The 17,413-nt window shown below is 35.0% G+C and overlaps 4 protein-coding genes across 4 annotated transcripts; 1 reads left to right on the top strand and 3 right to left on the bottom strand.

Moving 5' to 3' along the window:
* Positions 1–569: 569 nt before the first annotated feature.
* On the bottom strand, positions 570–3,929 carry LOC111016948 (Snf1 kinase interactor-like protein). Its single transcript, XM_022292547.2, has 3 exons — positions 3,699–3,929; positions 1,134–1,474; positions 570–1,020 (listed from the first exon to the last, which is right to left on the bottom strand). Exons 1-3 carry the CDS (start codon positions 3,793–3,795, stop codon positions 826–828), a joined length of 633 nt encoding a protein of 210 aa, XP_022148239.1. The 5' UTR covers positions 3,796–3,929; the 3' UTR covers positions 570–825.
* Positions 3,930–5,665: 1,736 nt separating this feature from the next.
* On the bottom strand, positions 5,666–10,443 carry LOC111020930 (uncharacterized). Its single transcript, XM_022297729.2, has 7 exons — positions 10,256–10,443; positions 10,101–10,135; positions 8,532–9,523; positions 8,352–8,417; positions 8,198–8,250; positions 7,757–7,970; positions 5,666–6,028 (listed from the first exon to the last, which is right to left on the bottom strand). The coding sequence occupies exons 3-7, from the start codon at positions 9,520–9,522 to the stop codon at positions 5,808–5,810; spliced, it is 1,545 nt and encodes a 514-aa protein (XP_022153421.2). The 5' UTR covers position 9,523; positions 10,101–10,135; positions 10,256–10,443; the 3' UTR covers positions 5,666–5,807.
* A 1,180-nt stretch (positions 10,444–11,623) lies between these two features.
* LOC111021943 (mitogen-activated protein kinase kinase kinase 20-like) lies at positions 11,624–13,138 on the top strand. Its single transcript, XM_022299084.2, has 2 exons — positions 11,624–12,032; positions 12,379–13,138. The coding sequence occupies exons 1-2, from the start codon at positions 11,669–11,671 to the stop codon at positions 13,008–13,010; spliced, it is 996 nt and encodes a 331-aa protein (XP_022154776.1). The 5' UTR covers positions 11,624–11,668; the 3' UTR covers positions 13,011–13,138.
* Positions 13,139–14,226: 1,088 nt separating this feature from the next.
* On the bottom strand, positions 14,227–16,462 carry LOC111013423 (uncharacterized). Its single transcript, XM_022287861.2, has 2 exons — positions 16,115–16,462; positions 14,227–14,655 (listed from the first exon to the last, which is right to left on the bottom strand). The coding sequence occupies exons 1-2, from the start codon at positions 16,194–16,196 to the stop codon at positions 14,456–14,458; spliced, it is 282 nt and encodes a 93-aa protein (XP_022143553.1). The 5' UTR covers positions 16,197–16,462; the 3' UTR covers positions 14,227–14,455.
* Positions 16,463–17,413: the final 951 nt, after the last annotated feature.

The raw sequence follows: 17,413 nt of genomic DNA on the forward strand, positions 1-17,413 counted from the left end.
GTTGATTTTTTTTTTTTTTTTTTTGAAAAACAGATTTCATTAAATTAAGCCTCATGGGCCAAATTTGAGGAGCAATCACCCATAACAGAGTTCAACAACCAAAGTGGGAAATGAGATAACCAAGTACACGTGTTTGGAGGGGAAGTTCCTCGAATGATTTTGGTTGATGGGTGTGTTTGATATAACATAAATTATGTTGTGAAAAAAATGATTTGATTAAATGAAAAAGAATTAAGTACTTTATCTTAGAAAGACTAAAAGTCTATTAAAAAGTTGACAGTGCATTTCAAAAATTAAACAAAATAAATGAAGTAGGCAAATTTTATGGCAATAAAAGAGGTTTACGCTATATTGATGAATGTTTTATTTCTACAACTATCTTTACTAAAACATCACTTAATGTCGTTTTTAAGCATGCTTTAGTTTTGTGACTATATGTCACAATAATATAAATATATGACCATAAAATAAGATTAAAGATACAATAATAGAGATGATATTAAATAGAGACAATAATTAATAATTTTAATAACAAAAAACAAAAAAAAAAACAAGAGATATCAACAGTATAAAACAACTGCAACCCACTAGATAATTCAACTGCTAAAATTCAGTTGATTTAAAGTTTACATTTTCTAAATTCAAATCTAATACCCCACTAAACCTTTGAAAAAGAAAAAACATTACCATCCCACTATAATGACAATACACTACTGGGATGCTTTTATTTTCATAGATATATATAATATAATTGAAATTTTATCTACCTCCCACACCAAATAATCTACAAAAAGAATTATTATGAAGTATATGATTATATGATTATTAAGGTTCATCTGAGCCATCTGCTCCTTCATTTTCTAGCATGTTCATTAGCATGTTTATTTGATCATGCAGCATTGCATTTTCTCTTTCAACCTCTGACCTCTTGCTCTTTTCTTGCACAAGCTGAAGTTGAAGATGTTCTAAGCAGCGAGCGTCCTCGTCGAGCTGCTCGTTCAAACCGTCGATTTCCCGGTCCTGCAATAACAACACCAACCAACTGCCTTTCAGTCGAAAACAATGTGTCAATTAGTATTTTGAATCTGTATCAACGGTTATTAAGTACAGATTTAACAGTAAAACTACAGCACCTTTCTGTTCATTTCCTGAACAGCAATCCTCCGCATGCTCTCGACGACGTCGACATTGACAAGTTTTCGCTTCTTCCCGATGAGCCACCCTCGAGGATAAGCGGTGGCATCGAAGTCAGGCGGAGGGAGTAAGGATTCAGCTGATGGCCTTCTGCCATTGATGTTTTTCACAGGTTCCAAGGGTTCAAACAGGGCCCTCCGACGCTCGGAGAGCTCAGGGGGGACGACCTCGGCCTCGAGGTCCTGAGTTTTGTCCTTGTCATGAGGTTCTTCCTGTTTGTCCCAAATTTTATTAGCAGAATCATGATCTTCAGTTACCTTGTCTAAATTCCTCCCGCTAGCTGTTGGAAAGAAGATACCATTTCTAGTTCCAACCAATTTAGGACAACAAATACAGAAAAAAGCTCAATAAATAAGACTTCATTATATGCCTGTTTAGAGCTAATACTTGCCTGCACACTGGTCGGTATGTGATGAGGTTATCGGGAAGTATAAGAGAGAAATGACTTGACGCTTAAAAGGCAACAGTGAGCTTGACAGGACCAAATTGTGAAAAGTATGAACAAACACCAGAAAAAGGGAAGATTACATTGAAAGCAAAGAAACTTTAATGAGTTTAGCTTACGAGTGAGTGAGTAAGAGAGAGAAACTGTCAACTAAAAACTAGAAAGAGAAGAAAAAAAGGAAGAGTAATTAAGCCAACTCCAAGACAAAGTCACAGGCAATTGAAGTTCTTTCTTCAACTACAATAAATCATCAAATTTACATCATGAAGAGAGATGAAATGCAAGATGGTGACCATGGAATTGGCCCCAAATCATAAAACCTTGATTTTCAAGAAGAAGACAGCAAGAAATGTTTAATGATTGATAGCTGAATGTGGGCCAAAATAAGAAACCTGAAATGAATATATATAGTTGGTGTTGAGTCCCATCATTTGAATACAAACTTGATATTATAGAAAGGCATATATTTATGAATAGGATTCCTAATTTCCAATGAGATTGTAAAACTTATATCTTTTGACCTTTAAAAGATTCACTATATATAGAAAGATATGCATCCTATGATCAATCCTATAATTCATTCCTGATCTAGGCTGAACTATCACTCTTTTAGAGTGAAATTTATTAGAAATGAAAAAAAAAACCAAATAAACCGACTCGATCGGCTTAAACAAGCATTAGTTTCTTTGATATAATGCATCTTAAATCGAAAATTTTCTCCATGAGTTCAATACTAACAATAGTATTTTAAAAAATATTTTTTTAAAATTGACCAAATTAGTTTGGGAGTCCTACGACTAAATATGGAAGTATGAACATCTGAGTTCAAAGAAAAAAGTTATATACATTTATTGCTGATTTATACTAAAGTTGGGCATCTTACCACAGTTTCTTAGTCCTTTGTTTGGACAAAACTAGTATTTGAATAAATCATCAGCTTTCATTATTTTTTAGGAAGAAAACAAGCAACATTATTTACACTGAAACCACAAACATGGGGTAAAATAAAAGCTAATTTGCAAATAAATCATTTTACCCTTTAAAATTGACAATTAAAAAGAAAAGACATTATTCAGAAAATAACTAACAAATAATACCGACACATCACAGGCAGAGTCCATAACTAAAAACAAAGGAATTTTCCCCCCATATAATTCCAAATTAAATAATTTTTTTTTCTTTTAAATTTTGTAAAATAACCAGTCTAGCAATATTTTTATCACGACTTTAACCATATTTAAAATTCAAGAAACTAGAAGTTATTTTTTAATGTAAAAGATCAAATTCTAGTCAATATGTAAATTTTTCTTTTCAAAGAAGTAACCAAAGTAAAGCACGTAAAATTATTATAGAAAATAAACAGCTCTCAAGTATTAATATGAAAAATATATTTCTAGAAACATTACGACGTCGTTTTAAGAAATTTAAAGAGTGCAATTCCTATTGTATTTATTATTTTCCACATATGATGACAATAAAGGCCTTTCGTGTCAAATAAGTGAGAGGAAAGGAAAGATAAAATCCACAAAAAAAAAAAGTCAAATAAATAAATTATAAATGAGCTGAAAAGGCAAATTAATCAGTTTCCAAATAACAATTAAATTAATCATTAATATTATTTTCGAGACCTATAATCTATGTAATTAAGAATAAAAAATAAATAAAAATAATTAGTTTTTCTTTCTTCGGAAAACAGATAACAGAAAGCATGAGGAGGAGATGAACAAACACAATTTAAACGTTTCGTGTACCTTTTCTCACCTCCAATCCATGGCAGTTGGCGAACAGTCGAGTTAATTCGTAAAAAAATAATCAAAAGCAATGGAAGAGCAAAATATGAGGAGTAAGAACAGACGATTCTGGTTAAGGCTGAAATTCTTCAAAATTCATGAGGAAATGCCTTAGATTATGCGATAATTTCAAACCTAGACGGATTTTGTTTACTATCCGAAACAGAGACTCGGAGCAAAATTTCCAGAAATTGAACGGAAGTTCAACCGTAGAACACCGCGGAGAAGTTAATTAGAGAGAGTGAGAGAGAAAAGGAAAGCGCTACTACCTGATCTCCGGCGAGATTTCCAGTGAATTCGAGGAGCCGACGCCGGAGAAAAGCCTTCGAGAATCCTGTCAATCTTGCCGGAATTATCGCGCTCCATTGAAGAAGAATTCGAGGAAGAACTTCACCGAACCGTCAATTCGGAGAATCCTCTCCGAATTTTGGCATAGAGAGAGAGAGAGGAAAATGGAGTCGTGGATTGAGTTTGGTTTTATGGCTTTCTGGTTCGGTGTTTGTTGTGGGAGCAGATAAATTGCAGAACAAAACGACAGCAGAACCATGTGATTGTGATCCGACGGTTCAGATTTGGCGTTGAGGTGGAGGTTTTGATGCCAATTTTTGTCGTCATCTACTTGCTGGGTGTGGGTCCCGCAGTTTCTTTTTCTTATTTATTTTTTTTCCTTTTAAATTGTTTGGACTATTATTTGTTTCCTCACGCCTTCCAATATTTCCTAATTCCGAGAGAATATTCCATCTTATATTATATTTCTAAATTACATTTTCGGCGGATCATTATACTCCAACATAAATGTTAAAGGCAAAATCTTTGTTTAATATATATAACTATAACTATAACATTATTAATTCTTTAGATTACATCAATTTTGACTTACAAAATTAATTTTGAAATTAACCCCTTTCATTAAAACATTTATTTATTATTATTTTTCTTTTTGAGTACCAATGAAACATCTATTAAAGCTTAAAGTAATGTGGGCCCAAGAAAGCCCTAAGTGTGAAGCTGAAAATGTTCTTCTCTCTAAGTCATTGGACCAACGAGCCCAAGCCCAACGATAGAACAGATGATGACAAAATTGAAAATTTGACAGATTGCCTCTCTCTCTTTCATACTAGTGTCGAGTACAGCTAGAGCCAAGGAATTAGACTTCCGACTTCAATAGGAATAGGATCCCTCGCTAAAGTAAGTTCATGTTGGCACCCATGCAAATTTTTTGGCAGTAAAAAGAAAGTTGTATCTGTATTAGGCAGTGAAAAACCCTTTTGAAACTAGTGTTTGGTATCTTATTCTTAAATATTTATTATTTTGTCCATGCTTTTTTTAATTCATGTGGGTTTCTATACTTTTAAAATGTCTCTTTTGATCTTTGTATTTTTTTTATCCATTTTAATTTTTATACTTTAAAAATGTTCATTTTAATTCCTATATTTTTAAAATGTGATATTTTGATGCCTTTATTTTCTTTTGTTCTCATTTTTTCATCACAATTTCAACACAAACACTACATTTAATAAATTTCTTGAATTGTAGTAATAACTTCATATGAAATTATTTCCATTGTGTATAAAATATTCACTTTTCAAGTATAAAGACAAAAATGAATGCCTTAAAAAGACAATAACTAAAATGAACAAAAATTATACATTGATAAAAATGAACATTTTGAAAGTATAGGGACACAAAAATGGACAAAAGCTTGAAGGGACACAACCCAATATTTAAACTTAGTTACTAAAAAAAAAAATTCGCCTTTACTTCATGTTATAAAACATGCAGCCAAGAGCTTAGATTACATACCCTACGTTCAATTAAACATCTTGCAAAGTTCAAATTATTATGACAAATGTCGATCACTTCCTCGCACGTCTTTTATTTATCTTAATACATCAAATCCAATCAGAGTTTAATACTAAACAAATGATGACATATAATCAAAGATTTAAAGACAATATTGAAACAATCAGTTGTACTAAAAAAAAAGGATTGAAACAGTCGATGATTAAAACTAACCTATAAAGAGAGAATCGAGTTACAAGGAGAGGAAAAAAAACTAAAAACTAAAATAAACACTAGTTTGATAACATTGGAGCATTTGATAACATTGGAGCATTGGCTGTGAAAGAATCTTACCTAAAACATAGAAAAATTAGTGCACTTGACATCAATGTTCAAGTGGTAAATTAGCCTAAAATAAATCAAAGTTCTCTACGAAGCCATTTGCCTGCCTATATACAAAGTTAAACCCATCTCAATTTACTCTTCTCAAGGAATTTCTATCGCAGTTCTCTATGTTTTGGACCTAAAAGTTGCAAAATTTTCTGAGACAGAGAAATAAGAGGAGATTAGTGACTGACAAATATGGTTTGCAGAAATCAAGTCTCCCCAACGGCACAAGGAATACAGGGAGGATCTTCAGATTGGTCTTGAGGAGTGATGCGTTCCAAACAGAGGTCATGAAACACGTGGCGACATGGCAGTACAGCCACAGCAGGTAGGATCTTTGGAAGGACAAGTGAGCCTTCTGGTTTGAATGAAAGATCCCTCTTACATAGGAAACATCTCTCTCCACTTAATTCAGGAGTTTGGTCCAAATCTGCAAAGAAAATTAACCATCACCACTTGGCAGTTGACATACAAATATCTCTTACTCACCCAATACAAATGTATATATAACTCTAGGAAGAATTCGTAATAATGGTCCGGGATTACTGTACTCAATTTGTTCACACTATGATTTTGTCTTTACAAAATAATTTTTAAATGTTGGTGGACTCTGTCATTTTCATACGATGTTGACATGAGTCACATGATTACTAGTAGTTGGTAGGTGGAGAATTTTTTTCATATTAACTCTTGTTTCTGTCAAAGTATTCCTATTCATGCCAAAGTTATCATGAAAATCGCTAATGTTCTGTTTTAAGTATTTTCGTGGTTGTTTGAGCATTCCATAGCTTAATTTCTTGAGTTCGGATATTTTGTTTGTGTGATTTCTTGGTTGTTCCTGGTAAATTTTCAATTTAGTATTTAGTAGATTTAATTTCACCACTTATATAAATTTAGGATAAATTATAAGTTTAAGGTTAGACTCAACAGGGTTAAAAATAAATTACTTTTGTACAGACGTGTTGAAAGAAACATTCGTAATACTCCAGTTCGACTGTTCGACATATGCAGGAGGGTTGGAGTATGACCGTTCACGATATATATACATTAGACACGACACAATCACAGAACAGAGACATGTCATGCTTTATGTGAAGAAACTAACTAATATAAGAAAATTTTGTTCCAAGGTAGGAACAAAACCAGCTTCTTTACTGTGTATAAGACATATAACAGAGCTCTCTACTCTCCCTTCTCTTTGTTGTGGTCGCCAAGAAAAGAGTGTCCCCATCCCCTTCCCTCTCTCTCTCTCTTCTCTCTAGCTATGTAAAAACCGCCAGAACTAAAATCTTGTAAACCAAAAAGAAACACACTATCAATACCCAAATAATGACTACTGAAAATCTCAATCCAAACCATTCTTTCCCCCATTCTGTTTCTTTGTCGTTGGCTGCCACACACCTAGATCGATGCTGTGGGTTTCTCTCTCATAAACCTAGTTCTTCATGGTTTATTTGTTTTGTTTTTATGTTATTTTTTAATTTGATTTTGCTTTTTCTTCTAATTGTCCATCTGATTAGTTTATTCTATGCAGGTTTCTCATGTGTTATTAGTCTAGTTTTTAATATAAAATTTAGTCGGTATGAATTTATTTATTTATTTATTTTTAACTTTTGTCGGTTGTCTTTTAATACCTGTCCCAGTATGTCTGAAATCTGGTTGCATCCATCAGGTGTCCAAAACTTAAAATTGGCAACTATGAACAGAACAAAACCAAGACCCTCTAAATCATTTGTCCGACACATATTTGACATCATGTCTGTGTTTGACGCCTATACAGATAATCTATTGAAAATAGAGTTTCTATTCTGCTTTGAATATTCTCTTTCTCTCAAAATGACAAATCTAGTGTTCATGCTACTTGGAATGTGCCATAAAAAGGAATATTATCTCCCACGGACAAAAAATAAAATTCCAATAGAAATAAAAATTTTAAAACAAAAGCTACACACCTAGATAGGTGGATCTTACTTTGTCTTTATTATGAGACAGTAAATTGGAGCTAATGTGTGTACTCAACTTGTTTTTCTTTTTAATTTAAAATTATTGTCTTTGAGTTAACCATATGCAAGTGCGAACGCAAAGCATATGCATAATACTTTCCAGACGAAACTAAACATATGAAGAAATATGGGGAAAAGGGATATGTTGGAAGTACCTTGACATTTTATATAACAGTGTGAGTTCCTTGAGCGTCGGAGAGAACGAACTCGTAGATCTTCAAACTTGGAAGGGAAGGGTGCAAGGTAGTCATTAATGATCGATCGGGAAATCTGCTCCTGCGTTTGGAGATCTGGATCAATTTTGGGCGTCTGAGGTTGAATTGAAACGTGTGAAGACATATGATCAGGCGAGGCAGAGACGGAAAGAACCTGCGAAATTTGGGCATGAAATGACTGTCAGTATTGGTCGTGTTAAATAATATCCCACATAAAAAAGATTAAGGGATCTAATGAAGATAATTGGTTTCTCGACAAATTAGTTTTGAGATCAAACTCCAAAAATATTAAGAGGCCGAAGTTGTGGAAGATGAAAACAGTGGTGGGTTAGAAAGTAACGTAGAAGAAATTGAGCAAGTTCGGTTGGAGAGGGGGGTTACCCTGTGAGGATGTGGAGTGAGACCAGCCCCAGGTTCTCTTGCATTGTGATTTCCTGAAACTTGTTGGGCTTATAGTTATTACTCCAGTCATATAATATGATGAAAATGTGTTAACTAAAGACAAGAAGAGTAATAAAGGAACTAAAAGAGGTACCCGAAGTGGCAGCATTGCCCACGTTTTGGGGAGGCTGAGAAGGGTCAGCAGATTGATGGAGCTCAACTGCAAGCATCAAAGAAACATGTTCAAATTCAAAATTGATAATCATTTAATAAGAATAATGTTTGCTTGTGCAGTATGCTTGGTAAATGAAACTGAAGTATCCATCTGTCTTACATGACCGATCTGGTACAGAGATGGTTGCAAAGATCCCAAGGGAAGGAGAAAAAGTCGAACACTCAGACGAGCAGTTCCTGGTATCAATATAAGATTGATGTTCAGAAGGCTGTTGACTTTGATCCCTTCTAAGTGGACAAGGTTCTAAGTCAGTCGACAAGCTTCGTGAAGATAGTCCAATTTGGCTATTACTAGATGCTGTCCTAGAGGAAGCTGCAAGTTTAACTGCGTTGGGGATATCCTCATTGCTCTGTCCTACTGCAGCATTCAAATCATCTTCATTTCTTGGCGTGGGAAGAGGGTTCTCCTCACCAACTATGATAGATGGTTGGAAGACAAATGATGGGTGCAAACTAAAGTTAATAAAATTACTACATCTTATTCCAACAGAATTCTCAGAAAAGCCCGAGATGTTATCTGCCTTGTTAAGAGCCGTGGTGGCTTTTAGAGTCTCCGAATCAAGCTTTTCAATAGAATGGGGTTGGAATCCACTGCGAATGGCAGTGATATTAAGATCAATCTTTTCCCCACAGCCGGAGGATTGAAAATTATGATTGTTTGTTTCTCCAACTATATGTAGGCCTTCAGCTGCCTGATGTCTCATTGGGACTCTACAAGTACTTGGAACTTCTGGAGTCCTGACATGGAATGGAGCATTTGTCTTACTTTTGGCATTCGTTAAAATGCTGTGAGACCAATTCTGAGAGCTTAGACCCAACCGGGAGCCATCGAACGACCAATCAATATCAGTGTATGATATTGAATCAGAGAAGGATCCAGCGAAGTTTGGATGGGAGAAGGAGACTGGTGCATCCGGAAATTGGGAATGATGGAATCCAGAAGCCGCACTGAACTCTTCATGGAGCCCATTGAAGTTAGAATCAGTTCTCATTATACCGAGGCATCTCAACTCTTCATTCCCATCGTCAGGAATAATAGAATCTGACAGGTTATTTTGTAAATTAAGATTGTCATTTCCCATCGCGTCCATCCTGAGGAAAAATAATCAGTATGACAACTTAAAGGAGAACAATATAGAAAACAGAACATAAAACATCAAGATAAATTTTGAAATAAACAAAACTGAGGTTGTGCAATTGCTAAAATTTGATTAAAGAAAAAAAAAATTGACTACATCAGGAATCAATGTGCAGTTATTATAATTAAACGTTCTATGCATTAATGGTCTTTTGTCTCTTATGTGCTCCAAAAAGGAGATTCGAATGCATGAACGAAAACGAACTCAAAATCGTCACGAAACTATACTAATTAAACACCAAAACCAGCATCCCCCGATCCACTTAATACATGCTAGGCAAAAAATTACAAAATCAAAATCCAAAGCAGCTCTACGTTATCAGTGATTTAGTCGATACGGCTCAAGTAAAACATCAAATAGAGAAGAAAAAAAAATATATCGCGACGCGATCAGAGAATATGAATAAAATGCGGCAAATTCAAATGAACAAACTCAGAAATCCTTAAACACATACACGAATGCGAAACAAAAAAACCAAATCGAAGCATGATCATCGCGCGGGAGAACAAGAGATATAGAGAGAGACTTACGATTATATAATCCGTAGCAATTACAGCAGCTGCAGCTAAAGAGAAAACGATCAAAAAACGGATATAGATCAGAATTAGAAGACTGTAATTACAAGATATTGAGATTGAAAGTGAAGAAGAGGAGAGGTGTTAGCGTTTTTTTTTTCCCTTTTTACCAGAGAGTGATGGAGCAGTGGAACAGAGAGAAAAGTGACGGCGAAGCGGAGATTTGGCGTTAGGGATCGGCGAGAGATTATAAAGGATTCGGTGTGGGCTCCACTTTCACGCATTGCCTTGGCGCGTCTCCCAAAAAATCGTTTATTTATTTATTATTATTTTTTAATAAAACATGTAAGATTTAAAAAAACTTTACAACATATTTGACTTCTCACCCTATTAGTAATTAATATCAATAAAATTATTAAAATAGATAATAATTATTATTAAATATTATAGCAATAAAATTTAATAATATTTTAGATTAATGATAATGACTGTTCCAATAAAAATTATAATTAATATTTTTTAGTTCATGTAATTTTATTTTAATTATTTCGTATTTGTTAATATTACGCCTACTATTATAATACAAATATTTACTATAAATAAAACAATAATTAAATAATTAAAATTTTCATTTTTTATTTATTAAAAATAACAGTACCATACTTTCTAGTTTTATCCACGTGAGATTTTTGTTCCAATTTCAAAATTTTATAGTAATATATAATAATTCTCCTTCTGATTGATTTTTATTCTAATTTCTTATTATGGGTAAGTATCTAAATTTTTGGGCACTTGCAAATATGGTAAAAATATTTAGTAAAATTAATAAAATAGCAATCACATTTAGTTTTTCAAATATAACACTTTAAAAATGTAGGTCCTATTTTAAATTAACAACTTTCCCCAAATGATATACATCTGTAATATATCTGTAATATATGTATAATTTATCTGACTACTGATATATGTATGTAATATACGTATGAGATATTACTGATATGAGTATCTAATATACTTGCAATGTGTATGTTATATACATCTGATATATTATTGATATGAGTGTATGATAATATGAGTATTTGATATATATTAATGATATAAGTGAAAATTTGTGCTATATTTGAAATTTTGAAACAATAAGCCATCTATTAAGCCGTCTAAGTCAAGCCCGTCTAAGCCAGCCTTAGCCAGTGATCTGGGTGACATATTTTGAAATACATATTTTGAAATACAGATTTTTGTTGCCTACTACAATTTCCCTAAATTTTAATTAATTAAGACACTAATTTTAAATTTCAAACACGTTAAAATACATTTATTTTTCTTAAGTTAACTATTAATTTTCCTAAGTTAATAAGAACACCCGGTGACTAAAATTTAATTAAGACCGTAGTTATAAATTTCAAACGTGTCAAAATACATTTACCTTTTCCCAAGCTAATTACTTTTCCTTAGTTAACAAGAAGAGACCAGTTTCCCGCCAAGTTGCGATTTAGGGCAAAAAAATATGTATAAAACCCTACAGAGCTTCCATCCATGCCATTCTAAATTCCTCACTTTCACCCAAAAAAGAAGAAGAGAAAATGAAGAGAAAGTCCACTGAAAATGACGAAATTGTCCCTACTCCGGTCAACCACGGCGTGCGGTGGCAGCGAGGGCGGCTGATCGGAAAAGGAAGCTTCGGGTCGGTTTTCATGGCGTCTTTACGGCGACCCATCTCTAAATTCAGCATTTTTCCTCCGGTGATGGCCGTCAAGTCCGCAGAAGTCTCCGATTCCGAAACCCTACAGAAGGAGAAGCAAAACTACGACAACTTGAAACAATGTGATTCGTTGATCAAATGCTTTGGAGAAGAGATCACCACCGACGAGAATGGCCAGATGATTTATAATCTGCTTCTCGAGTTCGCCACTGCCGGAACCCTAGCCGATCAAATCAAGAACACAGGTAAATTAAAGTAGTGATCATGGGCCAGAGCTCAACCAAAAAAAAAAAAAACATAAAATTTTTCATCTAACCCTAAAATCTTACATGTTAAGAAAAAATTTGACTGTAACCCTAAAATTTAGAACGGAATAAATTTAGGGTTTAATGAAATTTTTTATGGATTTACAGGTAATTTAAAGTAGTGATCATGGGGCGGAGCTAACAATAAAATTTTTCATCTAACCCTAAAAATCTTACATGTTTAGAATGTAATAAATTTTGGGTTTAATTTAGAATGGGAAAAAAACTACATTGGAATGTGAAATTTTGTGTGTCTTTAAGAAAGTTTTTTGATGGGTATTTTCAGGTGGAAAGGGTTTGGAGGAGAAGGAAGTTTGGAGCTACACAAGATCAATAATCAAAGGGCTAATTCACATTCACAAGAACCAATACGTGCACTGCGATTTGAAGCCGGAGAATATTTTGCTGGTGCCGAGGAATTCGGCCAACGGTCGGCGCTGCGTGGCGAAGATCGGCGATTTGGGGCTGGCGAAGAGGACCAGCAAGACAAAGAAAGACCGTTACTTGAGAGGAACGGTGCCGTACATGGCGCCGGAGACATTGCTCTACAGCGTGCAAGAATCGCCGAGTGATATTTGGGCGCTCGGCTGCGTCGTTCTGGAGATGCTCACCGGAAACCGCCCCTGGAGCGGCGGCGGCGGCGGCGACGACACGGAGGAGATTACGAGACGTTTTGGTGAGAAGTACGAGATTCCGATTATTCCGGAGGGAGCGGTGCTGTCGGCGGAGGCGAGGGCGTTTTTGAAGGTGTGTTTTGTGAGGAAGCCGGAGTATAGGTTCACGGCGGAGATGCTGATGTTGCTGCCGTTTTTGGCGGAGGACGAGGAGGAGGAAGAAGAATCTGTGGTGGGTGCTCCAAGATTTGTGGAGAAGGCTAGGAGGTCGAAGAGGCAAAGGATTCCAATTCAAGCTGTGTGAAGTTAATTAACATGGTGGAGTGGAAATTATGGCACAGAAATTATTCAGCTAATTCTTAAAGTTGGCTAAATTTTTTGTTGTTTGATTGTGTGCTCATGTTCTTGAGTTGAGGGCCAAGTTTTTGTAAACCCAAGGAATCTGGATTGTGGGGCTGATGGTGAAAATTGTATCCTCATGATATATATATATATATATATATATATATTTTTTTTTTTTTTTTGTAAGAAAAATGACTTACCTCTCCACTTCTCTTCTTCTTACTTTACTTTTCAGTGGAGTTTAATTCAACAAAATTTAATTAATACTTAGTAAACAATCATTAAATTTTCCACAAATAAGAGAGAAATGCTGAAAATATAAATAACTTTTTTATTTTTTGAAGTTATTCATCGATAATATCTAAGTATTGATCATTTTAATTTTAGTTACCTCAATAAATATTATATCCGATCCGATTGGGGTTCTTTTTGCAAATAAGGCAAATCTTGCTTTATTTTTGGAAACTTGTGAAAAGATGCTTTAGTTTCAACAAGCAAGTATATACTTTTAGATATTTAAAAGTGGGAAAAAAACTATGAATCTACAATTTATAGAAGCAGTAATAGTATCTCAGCCTCTCAGGTCCTATTTAAAGTGTTATGGGGAAAGCTTTTTTAAGGAAGGAAATTGGTGTTCCTCTTCGCCATATAAACTCATAAATGATAAAGAATATTTTTGTTTGGTATAGTAAAAGATCAGTTTTTGATTTTAGTGAGTGAAGTTTTTCCTTTCCAGTTGTCAATAATAAGATTTGAAAGATATTGAAAAGAAAAAACTGAAAAGGTATATTTTTTAGAATTCACCTTTCCCACAAAATAGTGGCTAATTATGTGATTGTGGGGCCCTGCATTTTAGATTTTACTTTTTATTTTATTTTCAACACGATTAATATTTAACATGAAAGAATTTTCAGCATCTATAAAGAATACAAACATTAGATATAGTATACTTAATGATAGTGACCAAAATTTAGTTGCATCAATTCCAACCAAAAGTCTCCGACACATATCTCTCCCATCAAAATGTTGAAATTGTGATTAAATTTTGATTGATTTTCATTCGGACTAATGCATTTTTTCATAGATGAAAAACTAACTACAAGTATTATATATTTCCATGGACTTCTGAACACATCGAATGCAGTATCATCATCGATCAATTTGCGAACAATTCGAGCTATGGACCAAAATTTTTATTATTACTTACAAGAGGCTGTTCTTTTCTGTTCAAAGTGGAAGCTAAAGATCAACTGCCTTTGCAAAGACTTCACATTTTCTTTGAACACGTTTGTAAAAGAGTTCAGCTGTGCCATGGCAAGCATTGGCTGTTAGTTCCAAAAAGAAAGATGGAAGATACCAAAGAGATGGTACAGAAGCTGAGCTGAGACGAGAGCTGATCTGATGGCATCAAGCATGAGTTGCAGTGAAAGACGAGGCTGCAGCGGCATGGTTGGACCACACCGAGACTCGCCAGAACGGCCGCTGCTTCCGCTTCGGCTGGTGACCGACCAGCTCCGACTCCGATCTACGAAGCATTTCCCACATCACCTTCACATCTTCATACCCGCAGGTTTCTACATCATCATGGAGCTTCAAAAGTCCAGCTCCTGTAAGCAGCAAAAATGACACAGTTGCTTAGCTCAAGTTATCAAAAGAGCATTTTCATGATTGCTCGAGCATTTTCAAAACATCTTTTGGGCCACCCATACAACAAATTCAGAAGTAAATGGGCCTGCAGATTTGGGCCCAGCCCATCAAGAAGGACAGGATTGACCTAACTCCACTTCATTTCTCTCTCTCTCTATATATTTTTGGAAAGAATATATATATTGGTTGTGAATTTTGTGGTGCTTGTCAAATTGTCAATTAAAGCGACTTGGGACAATACTAAAAAGAATAATAAAAGTCTAGAGATGGCCACGCCTCTTGTCCTCCTGCTTGTAATAGTAATAGAAGTGCAAAAACAAATCAAATTTGGTCACTAATTTTGGTGGCCGTCATAAGTGTTAAGTGGGATTACTGTTAAGAATCACAACAGGACAATGACAATCAAAGCTGTAATAGAGAAAAAAAAAAGGAATTTTAATCTTCAAAGTGGCTTCAATCTTTCACTGTCTTCTCTACTGAACTGCTAGTGGGAACCTTTTTAGTGCATTATTAAAATGGTGGGAGAGATTCATGGGATAAAATATCTTAATGGGAAAATAAATTTACTTTCAAAGGAGATGTCCATATTTGGTGATAGCTTAAAAATAGATTCACCTATGGCTTGTAAACTTGAAGGAATTTTTCACATAGATTCCTAAAAATTGAAGAAATATTTGATGACCATATTTGGTGATAGTTTTTGGCCATTTAGGATCACTTTGGAGAAAAAGGAATACATGATCAAATGGGATCGTTGTGATTTTCCTACCAAATTATTGAACTGAGGAGGTTGCATAATCACATGGCCATTTATTGCCTTCTAGAACCTCTCTCTCTCTCTCTCTCTCTCTCTCTCTCTCTCTCTCTCTCTCTCTCTCTCTCTTTTTCCCTATCTCTCTCTCTCTCTCTCAGTCTCATATCGTAGTGGTTGGGATCAAGTGGCTAATGAGTCAATGACCATCGCATACAGATCAAGGTATAATACAACAAATTCAAATTGTTAAAGGTATTTTAAAGAAACAGATTAAGAAATTAGTATTATAAACCTGATGGCTAGCTCCTCCCATATTTTTCGAAATTCTTTCCTCTCATGGCAAATCGAGAACGAAAATCTTATCCCTCAAATCAATATCACAATCTTATGCAGAAAACTGTAGATGACGATGCAAACAAACTCTTCCGCAGTAAACAATTCCAAATGGCGACATGGAGAAAATCGACAGAGTTCAGAGTTCAGAAATTAAAAATCAGAACAGGAGGAAGAAAAGTAAAAAGAGAACGAAATACAGCAATTCCTTCAGTCAGATTAAGTCCATTCGGTCGAGATCATCAGTACATTCGAGCAAAAGTCATAATCAAACTTCGATTTAAAAAAAACTCTAAAATCAATCAAAAGAAGTAGAGTATTAAGAGACTGACCGTTCTTGCGAGCCCTAACGCGAGCGGAAACAGCGAGCCAAACTCGTCGGACGGGGAAAATCATCTTGTGCCAGAGCTCCATAAACCGATCCTTAACCTTCGTCTTCCTCCTGCTCCGCCTCTTCTTCCACTTCCGGTTCCAGAAACCTCCGCCTCCGCCGATTCGAACGGCTGCGGTGCTTAATCCGGCCAGACCTGCCCTCTGATTTCAGTCTCCCCGACTATTGGGTTGCAGAAATGCGATCAGTTCGTTTCGAATTCGCAGAGATTGAGAGAGAAAATTGGAAACAGAGAAACAGAGATGAAAAGTTGAGAGAAAAATTGAAAACGGGAAGCGCCAATTATAGGTGACCAAATGGGCAGTCAGTTATATATCGGAACACGAGGCCACCGACACGTGACCGGTTGCCTACGTAATAAACTCTGACTTAGCAACTTCCTGTATTTATTATAAAGTTTTTATTATATTTTTATTATTATCATTTTTTGGTTATTTACACTCTTTTTTTATTTTTTATTTTTCTAAAATAAACAATTCCGACTTCAAGTTCTATTTCCACACCCTAACTTTTTAACTTTCATTTAATTCCACTCCATTTTTTAGCATATTACAGATTAACAATTATTTTTCTATTAATCAATTTTGTGGGACCCACCTGTGAAAATCGATCGCATGAGAATTCTCATAAAGAAAAATGATTCATGTCACGAATGTTCGAACGATGAGTTGATAGGCGAGTGAGTGACTTGCAAAATAGAGTAAGCATTCTGACACTCAAGTCAGTATTTGTTTATACTATACTCTGAGAATATAGTTTTGCATACCAAAAAATGAGGTGGAGATCTCTATTTATAGATTTGACTATCTTCATAACTTTCGACAGGACTTCAATGACTCTCCAATAAGTTCGAAAATATTTTAAAAGCTTGGTGTATTTAACAATGATGATTGTTCAACATATCATTAATTATCAATTGGAAGGAGTCCTTTATATCTCTATTAATTGATAAAGGAATTGATACATGTCTGTAGGAGTGGTGCCTTTTATTTATAGGTTTAGGATCAACAGGCTGTTATTAGTGCCGGAGAGTAAGTCGGACGTGTTCCAAACTGTGTGTTGGACCTAGGATGTTGGTGGCGGCGCAGAAGGGTTCTCATAGTACATATTTGGCTCAATATATCATCTCGGACAGGTGCGAGGTGACCTGGATTCGGATGCATCCAGGTGAACATCCTCTTGTCCTCCACGTGGTAGGTTTATTTTCACCCCCAAACGCCATGGCAAATATCTCACAATA

The sequence above is a fragment of the Momordica charantia genome, assembly GCF_013281855.1.
Source record: "Momordica charantia cultivar OHB3-1 chromosome 9 unlocalized genomic scaffold, Mcharantia_2.0 BLBB01000009.1, whole genome shotgun sequence".
NCBI classification, from domain to species: domain Eukaryota; kingdom Viridiplantae; phylum Streptophyta; class Magnoliopsida; order Cucurbitales; family Cucurbitaceae; genus Momordica; species Momordica charantia.

What these genes read in the sequence shown, in the direction of transcription:
- LOC111016948 (XM_022292547.2), bottom strand. Translation starts at nt 3,795, where the DNA reads ATGGAGCGCGATAATTCCGGCAAGATTGACAGGATTCTCGAAGGCTTT. An exon ending in GAAATCTCGCCGGAGATCAG is followed by an intron (nt 1,475 to 3,698) that starts GTAGTAGCGCTT and finishes TCTTTCCAACAG; the next exon opens with CTAGCGGGAGGAATTTAGAC. An exon ending in TTCAGGAAATGAACAGAAAG is followed by an intron (nt 1,021 to 1,133) that starts GTGCTGTAGTTT and finishes TTGTTATTGCAG; the next exon opens with GACCGGGAAATCGACGGTTT.
- LOC111013423 (XM_022287861.2), bottom strand. Translation starts at nt 16,196, where the DNA reads ATGGAGCTCTGGCACAAGATGATTTTCCCCGTCCGACGAGTTTGGCTC. An exon ending in CGTTAGGGCTCGCAAGAACG is followed by an intron (nt 14,656 to 16,114) that starts GTCAGTCTCTTA and finishes TGCTGCTTACAG; the next exon opens with GAGCTGGACTTTTGAAGCTC.
- LOC111020930 (XM_022297729.2), bottom strand. Translation starts at nt 9,522, where the DNA reads ATGGACGCGATGGGAAATGACAATCTTAATTTACAAAATAACCTGTCA. An exon ending in CTCTGTACCAGATCGGTCAT is followed by an intron (nt 8,418 to 8,531) that starts GTAAGACAGATG and finishes TGATGCTTGCAG; the next exon opens with TTGAGCTCCATCAATCTGCT. An exon ending in CTGTTATATAAAATGTCAAG is followed by an intron (nt 6,029 to 7,756) that starts GTACTTCCAACA and finishes TTTTCTTTGCAG; the next exon opens with ATTTGGACCAAACTCCTGAA.
- LOC111021943 (XM_022299084.2), top strand. Translation starts at nt 11,669, where the DNA reads ATGAAGAGAAAGTCCACTGAAAATGACGAAATTGTCCCTACTCCGGTC. An exon ending in CGATCAAATCAAGAACACAG is followed by an intron (nt 12,033 to 12,378) that starts GTAAATTAAAGT and finishes GGGTATTTTCAG; the next exon opens with GTGGAAAGGGTTTGGAGGAG.